The 20,857-nt window shown below is 37.0% G+C and overlaps 1 protein-coding gene across 1 annotated transcript in view; it reads left to right on the forward strand.

Moving 5' to 3' along the window:
- eys (eyes shut homolog) overlaps window positions 1-20,857 on the forward strand; it is a 250,415-nt gene that overhangs the window by 127,556 nt on the left and 102,002 nt on the right. Inside the window, exons 22-26 of the mRNA XM_079856231.1 lie at window positions 4,095-4,191; window positions 5,745-5,852; window positions 8,491-8,636; window positions 14,944-15,115; window positions 17,039-17,117. Coding sequence (XP_079712357.1) covers window positions 4,095-4,191; window positions 5,745-5,852; window positions 8,491-8,636; window positions 14,944-15,115; window positions 17,039-17,117 — 602 coding nt within the window. The remainder of the gene's footprint in view (window positions 1-4,094; window positions 4,192-5,744; window positions 5,853-8,490; window positions 8,637-14,943; window positions 15,116-17,038; window positions 17,118-20,857) is intronic.

A 20,857-nucleotide genomic window follows, 5' to 3' on the forward strand; every position in this document is an offset into this window, starting at 1 on the left:
GATTGAGATTGTATCCCATTCCAACCATTCACTAAACGGCTTCCCTCTGCATTTGGCCTTATCTTCTCTGCTGCATGATTGTATCTCTGCTCCTATAATGCAATGCATTGCGAAAAAAAGAAAAAGTATGTGCGGCTGTACATGTGTGGTTGCAAGTACATCCTTTTGTTATTTTTCTCTTTGTGTGACAAGGTAATTTCAATAGAAAACGGTCCCTGTTATCATTGCGAATGTGGTGAAGTGAAATTCTGAGAAGAATAAAACAGAAGTTATGACTTTATAATTGGATGGCAGCAACAGATTAATCAGTTATCCAACCTCAGACACTCAAAGGGACTATGTGAGTAGTGCATCAAAGGACATGTGAGTAACTGACAGTCTATATACCAAACAATGACATTCAGTACAGATATGATGGCGCTGAAGTCATTCAGGATGGTCTCATCTTGTTGACCCTGATGCAACAATGTCAGCATCTGCCTTTCACGAGGGCATTAAATTAAAGCTGCGTGAAATGATAGCTTTGCACTTAATATACATTACAATAGCTGAAAGCTGTGGTTTCTTAAGAAACCAAAGTCAGGGCAAATGAATATCTGCAAAAACTGGTTATTTGTAAGAGTGAATTTACCTAAAAGATATCTTCCCACAGCAGTGACTTTTACGCAGAGCTTTATCCTTCTGTACATATGGCTGCTATGAATCATGTATGTCAAGTGAGCACACTACATGTAGGACACCAGTGCAAAAGGTTTAGGACCTTGGCATCCATTATTGAGAAAGCTAGACCTGAGAAATGGCATTGAGGCCACATACGCACAGTAAAGTTTCAGGAGCGACAACCGCTTTAAAATGTGGGATTGAGTCCATGTTTGTACAGAACACGATTCTCTCTCGAAACTGCAATGATTGACACCGTGGTAACTATACCTACGTTCTGGCGTCTCACGTGTTTACTATACACTATTCTGACCCCCCCCCCCCCCCCCCCCACCCCCCAAAATAAACAATGTGTACTGCGACAAAAGACTCATTATTCCTTTTTTGGGCTTGTTGTTTAATCTTGGCTAAAGCGATCAAGTTTACGGAGTTATTAAAGTGAGCAGGTGTGGGTTGCGATATTTTGGTCTTATTTTCAACAAAAAGCAGTTGGATTTATTTCGGTTTATTGTGGGCATGTTCTTCTTCGCTGTTTTTCTAGCAAGGTCTGGCAACACGAATGAGTCAAGGAATGAGTCAAACCCATATGCTCACAAACAGCTATATTGCACACTGTATGAAAGACATTCGAAAAAGCATAGGGGCACTTTAAAGGTTCATAGTAGTGGCTTGAGGTACTACACCTTTTACTGCACCTTTTTTGCTCATTTTGTCTTAAAGTGTGTTTAAATCAGAGTCGAGTTTTCAGTGTGAATCTCTGTTCAGCGTTATTTGTGTGACGGGAAGTTCGTGAAGTTCCGTTTGAGTTAGTATGCTGCCTTAGAAGTTCAGGTTCTGGAACAGAGTTATTGTACTAGTCCAGACTCATATACACAATTAATAATAGTTTGAAATAATAGGCAAAGAAATTGCTCCTTACAAAGAACTTTCTCACTTGTCAACGCTTTCTCAGGTCAGGAAGAGCGTACTTCAAACCTGTGAACAATGCAAAAGGTTAAATTGAGTTTCTTTGAGTCAACGCCATTCATTCTTTAATTAGAGTCGGATAAATAAATTGTGTGTGTGTGTTTCATCACAATTAGCCTTTGAGATGGAATCTCGCCATTGCATCCTGCTTTGTACAGTATATGTTTACCGGTTATTATAAATATTTAGCTTTGGCCCTATTTTGCTCATGCCTTTCAGATTGATGATCATGGGCCAAGGCTAATTACCAGTATGCTGTTGCTTTAAGACTGCATTCATAAATCTTAGTTATTTATAAAGATTGTTATTAATAGGAATGACTGTAGTTCACCTTGATAAATTTATCAAGCTTGTTTATGCATGGTGAACTCTCATTGACCAACAATTCTTGGTTCATGTTAAGCTAAATGTATTTATTTCCATAAATAATATATATTAAATAAAAATAAGTTGCAAATCCAGATATGACAATGTGGGGCCTATATATATATATATATATTACTTTTATTATCATATATGCATGCACGCTCATGCAGATTTGTCTTAGACTTACTTGTTTCTCAATGTCTCAAGACTAACGGTGAACTTCAAACACCAAGACACATGGCTGTGTTGATATGGCTACATTTCAAACTAGTCTCATATTTACTTTGGAAGGATGAGTTGTCCCAGGGATTACCTGCACAGCTTTGTGGGAGGATGCTGGGAAAGAATGATGGAACATTTGTGCAAGCCACAGGTATCTAGCTCTATGTTTTGACAGAGAAGAAACTCCAGTCTCACTGTGTGTTCTTGCTGCAGATGCATTAAAGTTGACACTCCAAATTGTCCCTTGAGATGTCAGGCAAGGCTGTGATTGACAGTTCATCATGGGCCGGTGCCAGCTGTATATAATCCAGCAGATATTGTAGTGTGCATCCATATTGGCAGAGACCCAATACTCAATTGTGTTTGCTAGAATATAATGGAAGGATGATATCTGAAATGAAATTGGGGGTTGATGCCAGTTCAAATCAGCCAACTCTGAAAATCATTGGGAAAAGTTGTACTCTTCCAGTCAGAAATCCTGTATTGATGAGTTTACAGGTAGAATTGTGCCCCAAAACCCCACATTTTTTTAAGCAAATATTCACCGTCAAAAGCCTGTTGAAAAATGTATCACTGGGTAATTATATTCTGTTTAGTCACACTCGACATTAACAAACCCTCCTGTAGACGCTTCTAGCACTTGAGGGAATCATTCATGGCATGCATAAATGTAGATAGAGCTTATACTCATTTGTCTTTCAAATGTTGCTGTTATGAGTCATTTCTAATGTGTGAAACCAGCCTGTGCTTCGAAACGCTTCAGAGAGGATAAGGTACAGTAGATGTTCTGCTGCATGTGTTAGAAAATAAAGTGTGCTTACTGGAACTGTAAATGTATTCAGTGGTGACTCAAGCTTATTACGTTTCTGAAAACACGAGCAATGCTGGAGGTTTCTTTCCACTGTTGTGCAACATCTGCTCTCAACACTAAACCAATTAGACAAAAAGCACACAAGAATGCTAAAAGCAAGACGGTTTGTAAAAGATGAAATTAAATGCAATAATTATATGCGTATAAGAATGTCATTTTAAAGGATTTTTTTTTTTTTTAATTTGTGCAATTTTTGAATTTGCAACAGTTTCAATTTGAATTTTGTGTAAAAAATCAGTTATTTTAAATGGTAAAAATATTTCACAATATTACTGTTTTTACTGTATTTCTGATCAAATCAGGCTTTCTTACCCCAACCTTCTAAATGTTACATTATCCAATAGGACGTGGCCTACTGTAAGTGACGTAACCTGAAAAGAAAAGTTTTTTCAGAGGAGGAAGCGAGTTATTAAATATTGATTTAAGGTTACAGTACAAAGATTTCTTTCTTTTTTTCCTTCAAAATATCATGCATCGATTAATCTTTCACAGACTAGGAATGCGTATTAAAGTAAAAAGGTCCATTTTGATTTATTGCTGACTTTAAAGCATTATTTTCAGGCACAAAGGGTCTTGCTGAGTAGAGGATGAGCTTACAACGACAGTGCGCCGACAAAAAGCTGAATATTCACGTCTCCCAGGACCTTTTCCCCAACAAGAGCCCTGAGCTGATTACACTCCCCCCTCCCCTTCATCCCCGTAATGAACACGAGCAAAGAGGCCCCTGAACTTCACCTCCTCCGTCTCCTTCCCATCTTAACAAGATCCTCTCCACACTTCCACCATGAGACCTCAGCCTAATCTGTGGAGGCACTGAGGTATTATTAGAGCTGTAAGAGTCCTCGGAGGAGACTCTAGGAGCGTGAGGCCTGGCAGATGAGATGGGCTGCAGGGAGGTGCACAGTACCATTAAGATGGCATTCACCAAGGGCCTTTGTTATCATTGATCCTAACGCTTTCAGGGAGCTGTGAGACTTACTGATCCATGACCATCTCATCTGTCTTGCAGGGTTTGAGGGAACTCGCTGTGAAATTGATGGCGATGACTGTGTCTCAAGACCTTGCCAGAACCAAGGCCGTTGTGTGGATGGGGTCAACAGTTACAGGTCTTTTTGCCTTTTATTTATTTTTAGTTCTCAATTGTGTTTGTTTGTCTTTCAGCTGTTATGTTGCCCTCTGGCACCATTTTGTGTTAGAGGGACGTTTCACCCCCCAAAAAAATTACAATTCTGTCATTATTTAGTCACCCCCATGCAGTTTCAAACTCATATGGTATTTTTTTTCCACCTTTAGAAACACATAACTTTTATTATGTAACTTGTTTTCCATAAAATTACAGTTCACAGTGATCATGTATGTCAAGTTCTAAATAGAACAAACAATACCACAAAAATCCAACAGAATGTGCAAACAGTCTAAAGCATGGCAGAATTGTTATTCTTGGGTGAACTATCCCTTTAAGTCCTCATAAGCCAATATCAACATACACTGAGAAACATATAATATATCTTGAAATACATCTCTGAAAGAATTGCTCATAAAATATAATCTTACTCAAATCTGTTCTTTAAAAAATGGCTTGCTTAATATAAATCGTTAATACACATTTTAAATTAAGCAAAAAACAAATGTCACATTGTTATTAATAATAAATATACATACAGTAATACCAAATAAAAACAATCTAGGTTATTTAAAAGAACGACTATTCCATATGCATTTTGAAGACAAAAATGGCCCATTTTAGATCCTGGCATTACATTTCAATTGGATTGAGGTAAAAAATCTGACTTGACTTCTGGTTTTGCAGCTCAGTTGTTGTTCTGCACAAAGCAGCCTATTTACTTCCACCACAGCCTCTTTCAAGGTCTGCTGTTTTCCAGACATAATATGGTGTATAATTATCAGAAAGGTCCACATTTGGTTCCTACTGTATGTCTTTTTTCCCCATTTGTAGTGGACACCCAGCTGTTTTAGTACATTTGAGATGGCAGCCATTCATTTATTTATCACATTTTGTTGGGTCACTCTTATATACATTTTCATGCACTCGTCATATGCACTACCATTCAAAAATTTGGGGTAAGTAAGAATATTTCTGTCAAATAAATGCTGTTCTTTTGGACTTTCTATTCATAAAAGAATCCTACAAAAAAAAGGTTTTCACAAAAATATTAAGCAGCCCAGCTGTTTTCAACAATGATAATACTAAGAAATCTTTCTTCAGCACCAGATCAGCATATTAGATTGATTTCTGAAAAATCTTGTGACTGAAGACTAGAGTAATTATGCTGAAAATTCAGCTTTGCCATCACAGGAATAAATTAAAAGAAAAAAAAAAATGTTATATTGTAATAATATTTCACAATATTACTGTTTTACTGTATTTTGGATAAACAGATAAGTTGCATTGCAATTAAGGGAATATATGGTTGAATTTTACATAAACTTTGGTTTACTAGCATTATTATCATGACTAGCAACCATTTAAATAATAGTTAATTATTATTATTATGTTTGGTAATTTTTTTGTTCCTTTTATGACATGTATGGTCATGTCATGTAGCTCTAGCAAAGATATGGAAATGTAAAATCACATTTCAGTTCCAGAACTTTTTCACAACTGTAAAACAATCCTCCTTTTGTCATTCCTCTGCAGCTGTTTTTGCAAGCCAGGTTTCTCAGGCCAACACTGTGAGGAAGACATCAATGAGTGCGCATCCAACCCCTGCCAGAACAGAGGCGTCTGCCAAGACCTTGTGAACGGGTAAGTACCATGACAACGTCGAATTGCACGTTTTCCACTCTATACCGCGACCCCCGTAAATTGATTATGATGTAGGAGCCCAAGTATCGTCTCTGAACTGTTTGTTTTTACTAGACGTCTAGAAATGTGACACGTTTGAGAGATGCTGGTATTATTGTGCTGTGGTTTATAATAAAGGTCCTTTTTCATCCTTGACATATATAAGCTGCTGGTCTAAACTCAAGTGAGAATAGTTCAGCAGGTTCGCATCACGCCTCTATATTGGCTTTTCTCTACTAGATCTTCTCCTCGTTGTGCTTTAATGGGCGCCTCAGGGCCGCTCTTGGTTCAGTCCGACATATGGGCAGAGAAATCCTGAGGCCAATTTGAGTCCTAAATGGTTTGTCTCTACTTTGTCTCCTATCATGTACGGGCTCCCCAGTGATCATCTGCTACCAGCTTTCCTCTGGAATTGCTTCCATCTGAGGGATTTCACTTCAGGTGTTTCTGTTTGCTTACAACTTATTCTCTTCCATACAAGTGCTCTTTTGACACGGCAGGGCTTGTTTTAAATGAGATCATTCTCAGCGGAGCTCTTTTATCTTGACCTCTCAGAAGTTGGTCTGTTTGTATGCAGTTTACTGACAGTTTACAGATGTTTGCTTTGCTTTGTATGTAAGGTTAGAAGGTTAGGCTTTAGCTAGTTAGCATGGTCCAGTTTGCCTCTGTTGGTAGATGTCGTTCTGTAACTACACCATCTGGCAACTTAAAAAATAAAAATAATAGCCGCTTTTCCACCATCGGGCTAAACGGTTCTAAGAATGGTAAGGAAAGGTTGCGGTTATATTTCCACTTGAGTTTGGTTCGGCACGGCACGATTACAAAATGTTCTCAGCCCATATGGCTAACTGTTGCTGAACCGTGCTGGTAGAATGCGAGTAGTAACGTCACTATTCAGAATTGGTCACTTGTGTGTTGCTTGGTTGCCAGTTTCTCTGTTGCTGGCCAAGCGTACAATTTGAGTGAGGTTAACGCAAGTTAGTAATAAAATTAAAAAATATCGGATCATCCTATTTACATCTTAAATCGTCTGTAAACTAGGCATTAACAAGGCAACGACTCTTTCTGACACTTTGTTTCATCAAACTAAATGTTAGTGTTTTAACCTGACATAGGTTTTCATGAAATGTGAAATCATTTTATGCATGCTACATTGTCAAAGATCAATCTAGCGCATGTTGTTATAGACCAGGGTTTCTCAAACTGGGGTTCACGAACCCCTGGGGGATTTTGTGGAAACTGCAGGGTGTCCATGAGTTGATGAGAATCTAATAAATAAAAATGTAAAATTAAAATAAAAAAATCATTTTTAAATAAAAGCAATCAAACTAAAAAAAACACTTACTAAAAAGATAAAATATTTTGTTTACCTGCATGTCATGTGACTATTACATAACATCAGAGAACTGTGAACATGTAAATGAGGTTTTAAATTAAAAATATTCTTCTCAGTGGGTACTTAAAGTATAATTTATATATTAGGGGTGTAACAATATATCGCGTCACAATATATATTGCAATACAAAACTGCAACAATATGTATCGTGGATAGTGACATTATGTATAGTGTATAATTCACCCCAAATAAAAATTACTGTGTGAGAAAAAAATTCTATACATAAACTACTAAATATAATGTTGAATATAATGTATAATAGTGCAATGGGGGAATATTTGTGGCCTACATTATTTTAAATATATCTAAATATAAATCATTTTCAGCTTCAGAATCATGAATATTTGTATTCTGGTGTCTCTATTGTCCTGAGCATTGGGTCACCAGCACCAAGTCCAAGCCTATTAATTTACACCCACAATGTAATTTCAAATTTAGCATTTTAATCAACAGTACATTTTTTGTTAACCTTTTATCATAGGTCTTGGAGTATCGCAATAATATCGTATCGTGATATGTCTCGAATCGTGAGGGTATCATGAGGGTATCGTTACACCCCTAATATATATATATATGTGTGTGTGTCATTATTTACAGAAGTAAATTCAAGCTATTTTGGCTTGAAAAGAGCAAATAGGTTTCAATAAGTGGTCTTTTAGACTGAAAAGGAAGAAAAGTATAGCATTTTTTATTTTATTTTATTTTTTATAGTACATCAAACACTTTTATTTCAAAAGATCATGGGAAAATCAATTTGTCATGATATGACCTCTTTAAAGACATACTGTACCAAGCCCATCAGAACATCTTGTACAGAATTTAGAGGAAAAAGAACATTTTTTGAAGGAAACAATCCAGCAAAAAAATCACAGTGAGAAACAAAATGTCCTATTAAAGTGTGAATATATTCTACGAGAGACCCCTTCCATCACAGAACCACTGAACTGGCCAAGTCCTCACCGATTAGACAGGTGACAGGATATTTGAAACCGAATCAGCTTGTCAGTCATTCTGTCCAATGATAGCAGCAGCCAAAGTCATGATTAACACACACACTTCAGATCTTTTTGCTGTCTGTCAGACTTTTCCCTGTCAGTCAATTTTCTTAAAAACTCTCCATGCAGATTGTGGCATGGTTTTGTTTGCCAATTGTGCAGTCAGAAAGAAGATTTGGCTAAGAATGTTCTTTTTATGCATTTCCAGTTTCCAGTGTAACTGTGTCCCCGGATATTTTGGAACGCTTTGCAACCTGGACATAAACGAATGTGAAGCTTCCCCCTGCCTCCATGACTCTGTGTGCATCAACAAACCTGGGGGATTCATATGTGTCTGCCGTTCTGGCTTCTCAGGTACGACCCCCTCGGCCAGAGCCCGAGACACAAAATCAATGAGAGAAACCAGGGCTTATCGTGTCTACACGGGCTACGTTCCCCCAGCCTGACAGATTTTAAGTGAAAAGAACACACAAATAGCTCCTCAGCACATTTACCACTTTAATTAGATCGCACACTCCCACCAATATCTGCACACACACTCACAAGCACAGAATCACCTTGAGTTAACAAAACACCTCCTCCTCATCCTCTGCATTTAAATCAAGAACTTCCTTGTCTCCTCCTCAGTTTTTTATTTTATTTTATTTTTTTACCTTCACTATTTTCCTATTTCCCCTGGGTGACTCATCCTTATTAACTTAGAACTGAACTTACAGGTGAGTACGTTTAATACTCAGAAACGAATCTATATCCAGGCTCTTGTTTATTAGTAAATGATGGGGCATTAAAAACGATTAAACATTTTTAAATGCCAGGTTTACTTATAAATGAAATCCAGATGAGACTAATAAAAGTAAAGTTGTTTGCACTTCCAATATGCTGTAAACTGTTCCCTTAAGGATATATTTCTACCTGATCTTACCCTTCTGCTGAACACAAAAGAAGATATTTTGAAGAATATGATAACAGTTGATGGACCCCATTGAATTCCATGATATGGGAAAAAAATTATAATATGGAAGTCAAAAGGGTCCATCAACTGTTTATTTACCGACATTCCTCAAAATATCTTATTTTCTGTTCAGCAGAAGAAAGAAACTCATTCAGGTTTGGAATAACTTGAGGGCGAGTAAATTATGACAGAATTGTCATTTTTAGGTGAACTATCCCTTTAAGTTTAGCTTTGTTGGTGTAGCCTAATGGGTTGAGGTTGATTGAGTAATTTTAAATATTATTTTGACTTATTATTTTCTTGATTAAAATAATTGAATTTAGATGTTAGCCCATAAAGGACTTTCCCTATTTTTTAAGGTCATTTTTAAAGGAGCAAATCAGCATATCAGAATTATCTTGTGACACTGACGACTGAATTAATTATGCTGAAAATTCAGCCTTTCCACCGCTGGAAAAAGTTACATTTTAAAATAAAAACAGGTGTTTTAAATTGTAATAATATTTCACAATATTCCTGTTTGTACTGTATTTTTGATCAAATAAATCCAGACTTATTTCATTTAAAGTGCCCTATTATGCTTTTTCAGATATTACCTTTCATGCAGTGTGTAATATAGTAATATTTGTGAATGTAAAAAGTCTGCAAAGTCTAAAAGATCAAAGTGCAAAACAAATTATTACAAATTATAACAAAAAAAAAAAGTTATTGTCTCACAAAATAAAGAACCTATTCTGAAATGCCTAAACAAGTCGTCAGTAACTAATCTTACTTCCATAACATTCATATGTAACAATGTAACAAATTTACACAATGCCAGGCTATGGTCTTCATTGGCTACTCATAAAAACGTCTGATGTCCTGCTCAAGTCGTCATTGCGATGGAGGTTCGGGATTAAATAACTAGTTCTTTCAGTGTTTCATCGGACTCGCGCTCGAAATGAGTTGGTAAAATTGACGCCATTGTTACTGTGTACAATTGCTGAGGATTTGGAAGCCTCCGGAGCTGAAATTCAATTATGGTAATGGGGGTTTTGTTTCCGACACGCACTATAAGCGGTAGACCAATCACAACAGACTGGGCCATCTGGCCAATCAGAGCAGAGTAGCTCTCGGAAAGGCAGGGCTTAGAAAGACTGAATCTTCGAAAAAATCGTTTTTAGACTCTTTGAGAAATGTTCCAATAATTGTTTCAACAGTCTTTAAACATATTTAATCATTTTAATTCAACTAAAACCATTGATTTATACTCTACAATATCAGATTATGCAATAAATTGGAATAAATCTTCAATTCTTCCACTACACCAAACTAAATGGGATGTTGTAGCCCAGGTATCCTCTATGCACAGGCCACATCACTTATTTAGGCGTTAAGGTTTCCTCCAGGCTGTCAGAGCTGACCGGACTCAACTTCACTCCTCTACTGAAAACATTAGTAGACGACCTTCACCGCTGGCACAACTTACCACTTTCCATCCAGGGCAGAATAGCTATAATTAAAATGACAGTACTTCCAAAAATAAACTATTTTTTATCAATGATCCCGACCCAACCTTCTCTCAATTGGTTCAAATCTTTAGACTCTATCATTACCCGATTCTACTGGAAAAATAAACCACCACGGATAAAATTAAGCACTTTACAAAAACCTAAATCCTTGGGAGGATTAGAAGCACCGCATTTTTACCATTACTCACTAGCAAACCAACTTCAATACATATATAAATGGATTCACCCCACTCAGTCAGACATTACATGGCTAGACATAGAACAATCACTCTGCAAAAAATTGCACATATCAGACATCCCATTTCTTAGTCAGTCCATTAAACACCACCCATGTTTCAAAGCATTGACAATAGCCTCTGCTCTGACAGCCTGGTGGAAATATCATCACATCACAAACTCCAATCAGGCCCCATCTGAACTCACCCCACTCTGGAATAACCCTGATTTCACAAGCAACAAAAAAACACTCAATTTCCATAAATGGGCACAAAAGGGCATCTCACATTTAAATCACATTTTTCAGTCTAACAACTTTGTTTCATTTTCTTACTTAGTCCGGGAGTACGGTATCGGGAGCAATCAATTCTTGAATTATCTGCAACTCAAATCAGCTGTTTTATCCAAAATCAGCAACAGAACTATCAATATTCACCTTCCTACCGCATTAGCAGATTTAATTAATATATCCTCCCCAAAAAAATTACTTTCCAAAATATACAAAATTATAGCTAATTCAAATTCAAATAAAACCATAACTTTACCAACAATCAAATGGAAAGAAGACCTTTCGATTGCTCCTGATACCGACTTCTGGACTCAAATTTGTAAAAATATTTAGTCCATGACTAAAAACGCCAACCTTCAGCTCATACAGTACAAGACTCTTCATAGAACACATTACACTGGGGAAAGGCTGGCTAAAATGGGATTCACATCAGGAATTTGCTCACACTGCTCACAAAAGTGTCCGGACACATATCCATGCCACATGGCACTGCCCACCCATTAAACACTTTTGGAAAGACGTCACTGAATCCCTATCCCGCCTCCTGGGCTGCCGCATCCCATTATCCCCCTCACTCTGTCTACTAGGTGATCTGTCAACTCTCAATCAGGAAATAACAAACAAAAGGATGCTCCTTGTAGCCTTAGCCATCGCCAAGAAAACTATCTTCTTGAACTGGTAATCCCGAAACACTATTCACATAACGCATTGGAAAAATTTGCTCATAGACTACATCTCCCTAGAATATTTTTCACCTCATTACAACTGTATTTCAGAATCACAACACTCCAGATCAGACCTCATTCAACTATTACAAATCTGACACACTCAAAAAAAAAACAAAAAAAAAAAACACTTTTTAATCATTTTCTTAGTAAAAATACAACAAAATCAAACTATTCACAAAGATTGTGACCATTTGCACCTCCTTTGTGACTTTACGCTTCAGATACCGTCAATACATATAGACGTTGTATGTTTCAGGACCTATTTAAACATATGTGTGCTAACCTCAATTTGCATACAAACACCTAAGAGTACTAAGGACATTACGCTGCTAGCCCACTTATCAATGCTGTTTAAAAAGAAACGCGTAATCTCAATCGCTATCAGTCAGCTTGAAGATTAATTTCATTTGTCTTTTGTACTGTATCATCTATTTATCCTCATCCTACCAAGGGGAAGGAAGGAAATCTCAGAGGCACAGAAACTCCTGGGAGAGCTCAGCCTGACACACAGGCCCTAATTCCCAGAGAAACCTCTTTTATTATCAGGCCCCAATCTGCCTTGCACCAGTCATTACTTTCCTCTCAGCTCTGAGCTCATCTGAGGAATCGGACGCATCCCCCGAGAGCTCAGGCTGGAGGATATATTCTGCATTGGTTCAACCAACTGGGGCTCAGAGGAAATATTTGCCCTAATAAGACATGTAACGGCATCGCAACTTCTCGAGAAGGCGGAATCAAAGATACTAAAGGCAAAATGCTGCATCGTGCCATCCGACGTGTCTCTATGGCTGATCTGTAGCGAAATGATTTTTTAAATTGAAATGGTGTGTTGCTCAAGCACGCCATACAATGCGCCTCGTTCAGTCAAATTACGTTATTTGCTGTCTTGCTTGGACCTAGTAAGTGTCTTCTTCATTGTGATAGGCAGCTTTCCATGAATAAAAGGCAAAGAAAGTTGACACAATGTCTGTCTGTTTTATTATTATTTAATTATGTAGCATCGTTCTCTCTTTTTTCATCATCTCTGTGGAGTTGACTTCTCATTTTCAGTTATTTTCCTTCTCTGGCTTTCTTTGCTTTCCTTCAGTTCTTCCCTTTTTTTTTGTCTCTTGGAATAAAAATCTGATAAGTCGCTGTGGGTTTGAGAAGTTCCTGCAGAGAGGAGTAATTGAGGAGTGGAGGAGAAGATTATATGGTCTTTTCTCTCCTCTCAGATGAGTACAGTGAGCACCCTTAAGAAAGCCAGCGTTAGGATTAACCCAACAGCTTTATAATCTCTCCCCTGCTTGGCTTCTCATATTCTACAAATTCTGATAGGACGGCACATTATTTGTCAAATCAGACAAGGAAATGCCGATTAAGAGGGTTTTGTATAATCTCATTAGGAGCGCTGACAGTGTAAATGCATTGTCTATGAAGCGAGGCTGGTGTGCACTTCCTCACAATCTACAGTCAATAGTGTCATACGAAGCAGTGAGATATGAAGTACTTGATTGATGGCTGACTACAAACAGCATGTCATGACTGAATATCAAAAACCACGCTTTGTGTTTTGGGGTTAATACGATTTTTACAGTTAATTCATTCCCAGTCAATACACTGACACTTTGTTGTGTTTGCGGATGACTATCCGCAGGGAAATAAATTCATTACGGCTTAACCAGGAGGTCACTGTGAAGGGAATTAACAACGGTCCGTGAATGAGCAATTGGAAAAACACTTTAATTAGAAGATGTTAATGATGTGCCTCATTGTTATGTTTTAGCTCCTTTTATTTATTCACGTTGCCTTCGAGACGCACCAAAACACTTCAGCGTGAAGAACAGTGCTAAGAAAGGTTGAAAACGTCTTTAGTGAGGAACACCACGGCTAGATGTTTGTTTTCTCGCTGGCTGCATTTTGAGCTGTGAGTAATTGAAATAAAGCTTTAATTTATTGTCGGTGCATGACCTGAACTCCGGCTGATGGCGTCGCTTTCGCCCGAAGTGACTGAATTATTTGTGTAGTCAACCGTGAATTAAGTTTACATTCCTGTAATATCAGCATATGATTCATAATGTTTAAGAGATCACTTTTGCTCTTTATTTAGATGTCTTGGGGCTTTTGGAAATGGTTCCATTTGTTTGTGTATAGTTACAGGGAGGAAGAATAATGGCTGTCTGCTCTTTAGTATCGCATCTCTTTGGCTCTCGTTTTTATCTCTGTCGTTTGTCAACCTGTCCCAGGGTGTCTACGGAGTCTTACTCGCCTCTAGATTTTACTGGCTCTTCTCAACTTATTGAATTTACAGCTTTGTTGCAGGTAAATTATGGCCTATTAGGGTGTTTGTTACTGAACCTTTTTGTTGTGGATTTTAAGTCATTCAGCTTGGTCATAAATCTAGGTTAGAGAATAATGCGCCCTATGCTACCTGGTCACAAAGCAAAATTAGAAATAGGCTGCAAATTTAAGTACAAACCCATGCCGTTTTGGGGTTAAATGACCATAAGTGGCTCTAAAACACTCCACTGAAACTAATCAAAATTAGAGGGAAAATTATTAGAGAATAACAATTTAATTGTGGTCTGTTTTTCCACACAAAACTTTCTCACAAAAATTTGTAAAATGTCTCACAAAATACTTGAATCTGAAATATAATTTTGAACATTCCTGTTTAAACAGTTAAAGGTTAATAGAGCATTCTTTATAAATGTGCATTTTATCCGTATTAAAGTTTTTATTAACTTTTTTAAAGCCTTATCTGTATTGCAACATTAAAATGTGCTTTTCACATGGGGTTTTCATCAGTTCAATTTGGGTTTTCCAAAAACACGTCATTCATATACGACTACCTTTTTCATGCATTTTTTTTTTTCACCTTGATTTCCGACATGCCATTAAATAAAAAAAATCACTTTGATTTCCAAGAATTTCTAAATACTAAATGTAATGTATTTATATGGCTTTGATTTTGTTCTCCCCAAAGGTAAATGGTGCGAGCTGAATGTTGATGAGTGCAAATCCAATCCATGCCGAAACAACGGGAGGTGCATCGACGGTCTTAATGGTTACCAGTGTGTGTGCTCCAGAGGTTTCATGGGCTATCACTGTGAGAGAAACATTGATGAGTGTTCATCCAACCCCTGTGTTCATGGGAGGTACATTAACCTTGCTGAGCTGTAACAATGTGAATTTCAAGCTCTGTGATTGAAAGCTTTGTAAACGGCTATTCACAGCCATTCTGAAAGAGACGGTACCTCTGAGTCTTTTAAAAAACTAAATGTGCTCGCAATCCTTCTTGCCAGCTCACTCTCAATTAACTGTTTGGCAGTCTGCTACTCAGTAAACACAACATAATTAGTCATTACCAGCTGTTTCTCGCACTAACCAAGTTACAGTAATAATTAGATTTTATATAAAGTACTAATGCCTTAAATAGTCACAGTTTGGGTTGAACAGATTTTTCCCTTGGGAACCATACCTGGGAAACATCTCAGATTTGTTATTTTAAAGTGTACAATGTGTTACGGTAGTAAAAAGGGATTATAACAGGACTCAACAATAAGAGTATGGATTTGTTTTACTGTCCAGATTGAATCAGTAGTTCAGATTTGTACTTAAAAATGATTTAAAATATATATATATATATATATTCCTGGATGTTCAGCTATAATATAACTCAACAACAACTATAAACAATGAGGTCACCTATGCATAAAAATGCTGACATGATTTGTACATATTTTAACATACTGATGCCCGCTAAAATACTGTTTGGATTTAAGTAGGCAAGTGCTTAAGAGTCTATGATTGGATCATTATTGCTGTGATTATTATGTTTCTAGCATGTTATATGTTTGGCAACTGTTCTTCTAACTCTAATTGATGGAGAGTGTAGCTTTTCATTTCTTAAACAACCACGTAGGAAGACACATCATGGCCATATTCCAGGATGGCAATGTCAGGATTCATCAGTCTCAAATTGTGAAAGAATGGTTGGGAGGGAGCATGAAGAATCATTTTCACACAAGGTCTTGACCAAAAACTCTGGATTCACAACATTTATTTCCATCACGAGGTGCATCTATTTTTGGTCCTCTGTAAAGTCTCCTCCAGCACATCCCAAAGACTTTCAATGAATTTAAGGTCTGGACTCAGAGGTGCCGATTCATGTGTGAAAATGATTCTTCATGCTCCCTCCCAACCATTCTTTCACAATTTGAGCCTGATGAATCTAGGCTTTGTCATTCTGGAATATGGCCATGATGTGTTGTTTAAGAAGTGAAAAGCTACACACTCCATCAATTAGGGCTAGAAGAACTGTTGCCACACATATAAAATGCTAGAAACATAATAATCACAGCAATAATGATCCAATCATAGACTCTTAAGTATTTGCCCATTAAATCTAAACAGCGACTTTTTTTTTTGGCCAGGCAGTATATATATGCATAAAAACACATATATCTGATCAATAAACGTCTGTGCTGGCTTGTCAAAACACTCTCACACCGGCCCTGGACCATCCTTATTGTTGAGCCCAGTAAAATCTAGAAATAAAAAGGGGACACAGTTCATGCAGATAAACATGCATAGGTTTATAAATAGACACATCTTTAAATTTTATAATGCCATTATACTGATTATGAGATTTTTGGATGGATAAAAAATGCGGGTTGTCACCTGACATTTGCTGTTAAACCGCGAAATGAGCTGTTTAATCACAGCCTAGTAAATGTTGCACTTGCACATTAATTAACCATCAATGTGACTTTATCAAGACAGCAGGAGTGTGAGAGTTGCAGTGCCATACAACATGACTTTCTAACATTTATCATATGAATTGACCATAAATTATTTACAAGACCCTCACTTATGAAAATTTATACAAGCTTATTGTTTTATTAGTGCTGTCGTTCTGGTGCGTGTGTGTATATACTGTAAAGCCTCTTTCAGAAATCACTTTGCAGGTAAATGTGGAGGTTGTAGCTTCATCGATATGTACAGTCATCTCTCATAAATCACAAATTATGAATGCAGATTTTACACGTCAGAGCACATAATCTCTTTTTTCATTGCAGTTGCCTGGATGAAATAGATGCATACATCTGTCAATGTGAGGTTGGATGGACTGGTCACAGATGCGAGATCAACTTTAATGTGAGCATGTTGTTTATATGTGTCTATATGTGAGCATGTCTGTGTGTGTGTGTGTGTGTGTGTGTGTGTGTGTGTGTGTGTGTGTGTGTGTGTGTGTTTGTGTGTATATATATATATATATATATATATATATATATATATAATTTTTTATATTATATACAGTGTATATATATATATATATATATATATATATATGTAAAGCCCAAAACAAATAGAAAATATTATAAATTATTTAACAGCCTAATTAAAATCTAATAATAATCATTCTTAAATGATTTTCTTTTATTACATTGACAGAATGTTCACCATACATTATGTAACCAAAAGTGGTGACGTCAAAAGTTTGCACACTACTCACTCCTTGCCTTGTCAGCACTGCTATTTCCTTCAGGAAATGCAAAATTTATTTGAAATTCTTCAGCTGAAAGTTATTTAGCATATGAAAGCCAATCAACAGAATGTAGATATGCAGAAATACAAACTGTTTTGAGACTGTAAAGCATGGTGCATTCATTCACAGAATCATACATCAAAAATGAATACGCACATTATACCAGATGGAGAGGGCCGTGTCTATCTAAAGAGTCCCTAGGCTGCAATGAAATCAAAGTTCAAGGTTTAACAGTGACAGTGAGTTTCTGAGACATGGCCGCCACATTTCATTCTGGAGACAGGGTACTGTTAGGACAGACTGTAGCAACACACAAGTACGAACTTGGAGTCTGTGAACAAGAGCTCTGACACATACTTTTCTGTGGTAAAAGCTGAGTATCACTAGACCCACTATTGACAGGAACTTTTTGACGTCAAGCACTGCCACAAGTGGCTGTCTGTGCCTTTTTTCCTAAAACTGGGTTGATTTGTGTTAAACTTTCAGTAGCCTTAACAATCAAATGGAGTGGTTAGGTTGTGCTGCCATTTTCGGTGTGTGCAGGCATTATCCCAGCTGGAGATCCTTGTCAAATCAAGTTGGTTTATTGTCATTTCTCTCCCGTTTGGTTGGTGAATAACAAAACACAGCGTCTCTTTAGCCATACTGCAGAATATATTGTATCTATCTATCTATCTATCTATTGTAATAATGTATGATTTGCAAAAATGAAAACTGCTGCTTCTGTGTAGATGAGAGAATCAAAGTGCGCGTTGTGCACACGCTACATTGATTATGGCCAAGCATGCGCCCTTAAAATATCATATGAATTACATGCGCAACGCGCCACTGACTTTAAACTATTTTTTCCTGGTTAGTGGCGCAATTGTTTTCTAAACCTGCAAAATAGCATGAGGGAACGTTTGCACCGGAACACGCCTCCTCTTTGTGCTGAACCGCCCCGGGGAGCGCAAGTGTATTTCTTAGTTAACCGACGTGCGTCTGTGGAGGGAAAAGTCCGCTTTGCGCGGGTGCAAAATAGGAATGATACATGCGTCGGTGTACAAAGTCAATTGCGCTGGGTGCAAGATAGGGCCCATAATCATCTGACGCAATTCTGGATACCATTAGACTAAACAGACTCAAGTGCGTGAAGTACTTCAGAAAGTGAATGGGCATCTGTATATTGTATTAAATGTAGACAGCATCAGTGATTATAATGAGTTCTATTTGCTTTTAACACGCTCTCATATGGTGTAGGCAAATGTTAGTCGTTAAGTGACTGAAAGCCAGTGGGCGGGGCCTATGGTGTGATGATTTATCATCAAGTCATCAATGTCTTGCTCTGGAGGCAGGCATATGCAAATGAATTTGCTTGTGTGAAGTCACAGATCACCCAATATCGGTCACCCACGAGCTGTTTTTGGAGCTTGATCAAATAAATGCTTTGTAATGAGGATGACGTTTTATGAAACTTGAAGGAGGTTTTAATGGTACAAAGACCACTTATATGTAAAAATATCAAGGCAAATTAGATTTTTCATGTCTTGACCACTTTAATTCAATTATAAAATACTGATAATAAATTATTGTCATTTTTTTTTTCTACCTTTGGAATATCGGAATCCATGTGCTTTTTTCCTGCTTACACGTTCATGTGTTATATCTGTGTCACATGGGAGGAGAAAATCGGAAATGGGTCACTTGAACCATGTAAAGTAAATGCAGTTACCTGTAGGGGATAGAATATACAGCATGTACACTATACAAAACCCATAAAACATGAAAACCCAACATGTGTGTGTGCATGTGTGTGTGTGTGTGTGTGCGCGCACTCTCAATCAGTTGACAAGCCTAAATAATGTAAAACTCTGTTCATAAATTCACATAACTTTGGTTCTTAATATAATTTTTGTCTTCAAGTGGTGTGGTCTAGTGGTTGGTAGTGTCAAGGCTGGTAATTGGTTCCATTTTCCAACTGATTCAACTGAAAGGTTGCTAGTGTAGTGCGAGGAACAATCCATAAACCATCGCCAATGTGCCCTTCAGCAAGGAACTTATTCCCAGGATGCGGTTCAAGTTCATAGCAGCATTCAAAGGGGACATCTAAATGTCACAGAAACAAGGTCAACTGGACCTGCGTGTGATAAATAAAGATTCCATTACATCTTCACCACTTGTGGTCTATAAGCAAAACATAGTAACTACAGTTTTTGAATTCTTTGTTTTCAGTCTCTGTTTTCTCTGAATCTGAACATAGTTGAACTAAACCTGTCTGTCACATGACAGATCATAAGAAACCGGATTTCAATCATAGTTTAATTTTTAATTTGTTTATGTAGTACTATGACAAAAAAAATATATTATTCCAATATCCATTTGCAGGTGAGTGATTTTCATTGTCGGCGCAAGATTTTGTAAGAAGAATTTAAAAAAAAAATATGGCAAAATGGAAATGTTGTGCTTACTGTACTTGTATCAGACATGGTAAAATGTTAAAACTGTCTTTGTATTGAAGATCTAATAATGTCCCTCTTGGCTTCAAATTTTGCAAAGTAGGATGTGAATTGGTTAGAAATTACACTAATATAAAATCAAAAAGCACCTCACAGGAGACAAAGTAAGGGAGTAAGCATCAGTCTACCTTCATATTCTAATGACAACTAAGATGATGGAAAGGTCAGACATATTGTCGGGTTATGGTAGATTTTTATAATGTTTAAAAAGTGAAATGGAACACCATAATCTCCTGAGAAGAGAGGAAAATCAAGAACTGAAAAGTAAAAAAAAAATAATTTTACAAAAGCAAACTACATATTGCACAGTGATCATAGTATTATACAATTCTATCAATGCTGTGACAAGTTTGTGTGCTTTTTAAGTACAGATTTTATTTGTAGATTTTATATGTATTTTATGTGTATTTTATAAGTTTTTATATTTGTCCATGCTGTTCATAATTTTTACAATAGAAAATTAAACACTTTTTTAAGTAACTCAAACAGATCTTGGATGCTGTGTATGCTTTAGATATTGGGGGTTATTATTCTGAATAACAACCACGGAATCATCTAAACACAAGTGTGTGATTAAAATACTTCTATCCCTAATTGATTTAATACCTAGCATGGCCTTAAATGTACCCCTGAGATGAAACACTTGGTCGCTTGGAGGACTTCAGAGGCTTGTTTGGAATAAATCATTAGCTGCTGTTCGCTCCCGTAATGACTATAGGACAAGATCTGCCATTCTGTTTGTATACTCACTTACTATATCAACTCCACTAATGTGCCATATATCTTTTTTTATATGAACATCTTTAAATCACAGGAATGTAATTAAATTTAGCCATTCAGCATGCAGTAAAAAC

This window comes from Squalius cephalus (assembly GCF_949319135.1).
Source record: "Squalius cephalus genome assembly, chromosome: 21".
Classification (NCBI taxonomy): Eukaryota; Metazoa; Chordata; class Actinopteri; order Cypriniformes; family Leuciscidae; genus Squalius; species Squalius cephalus.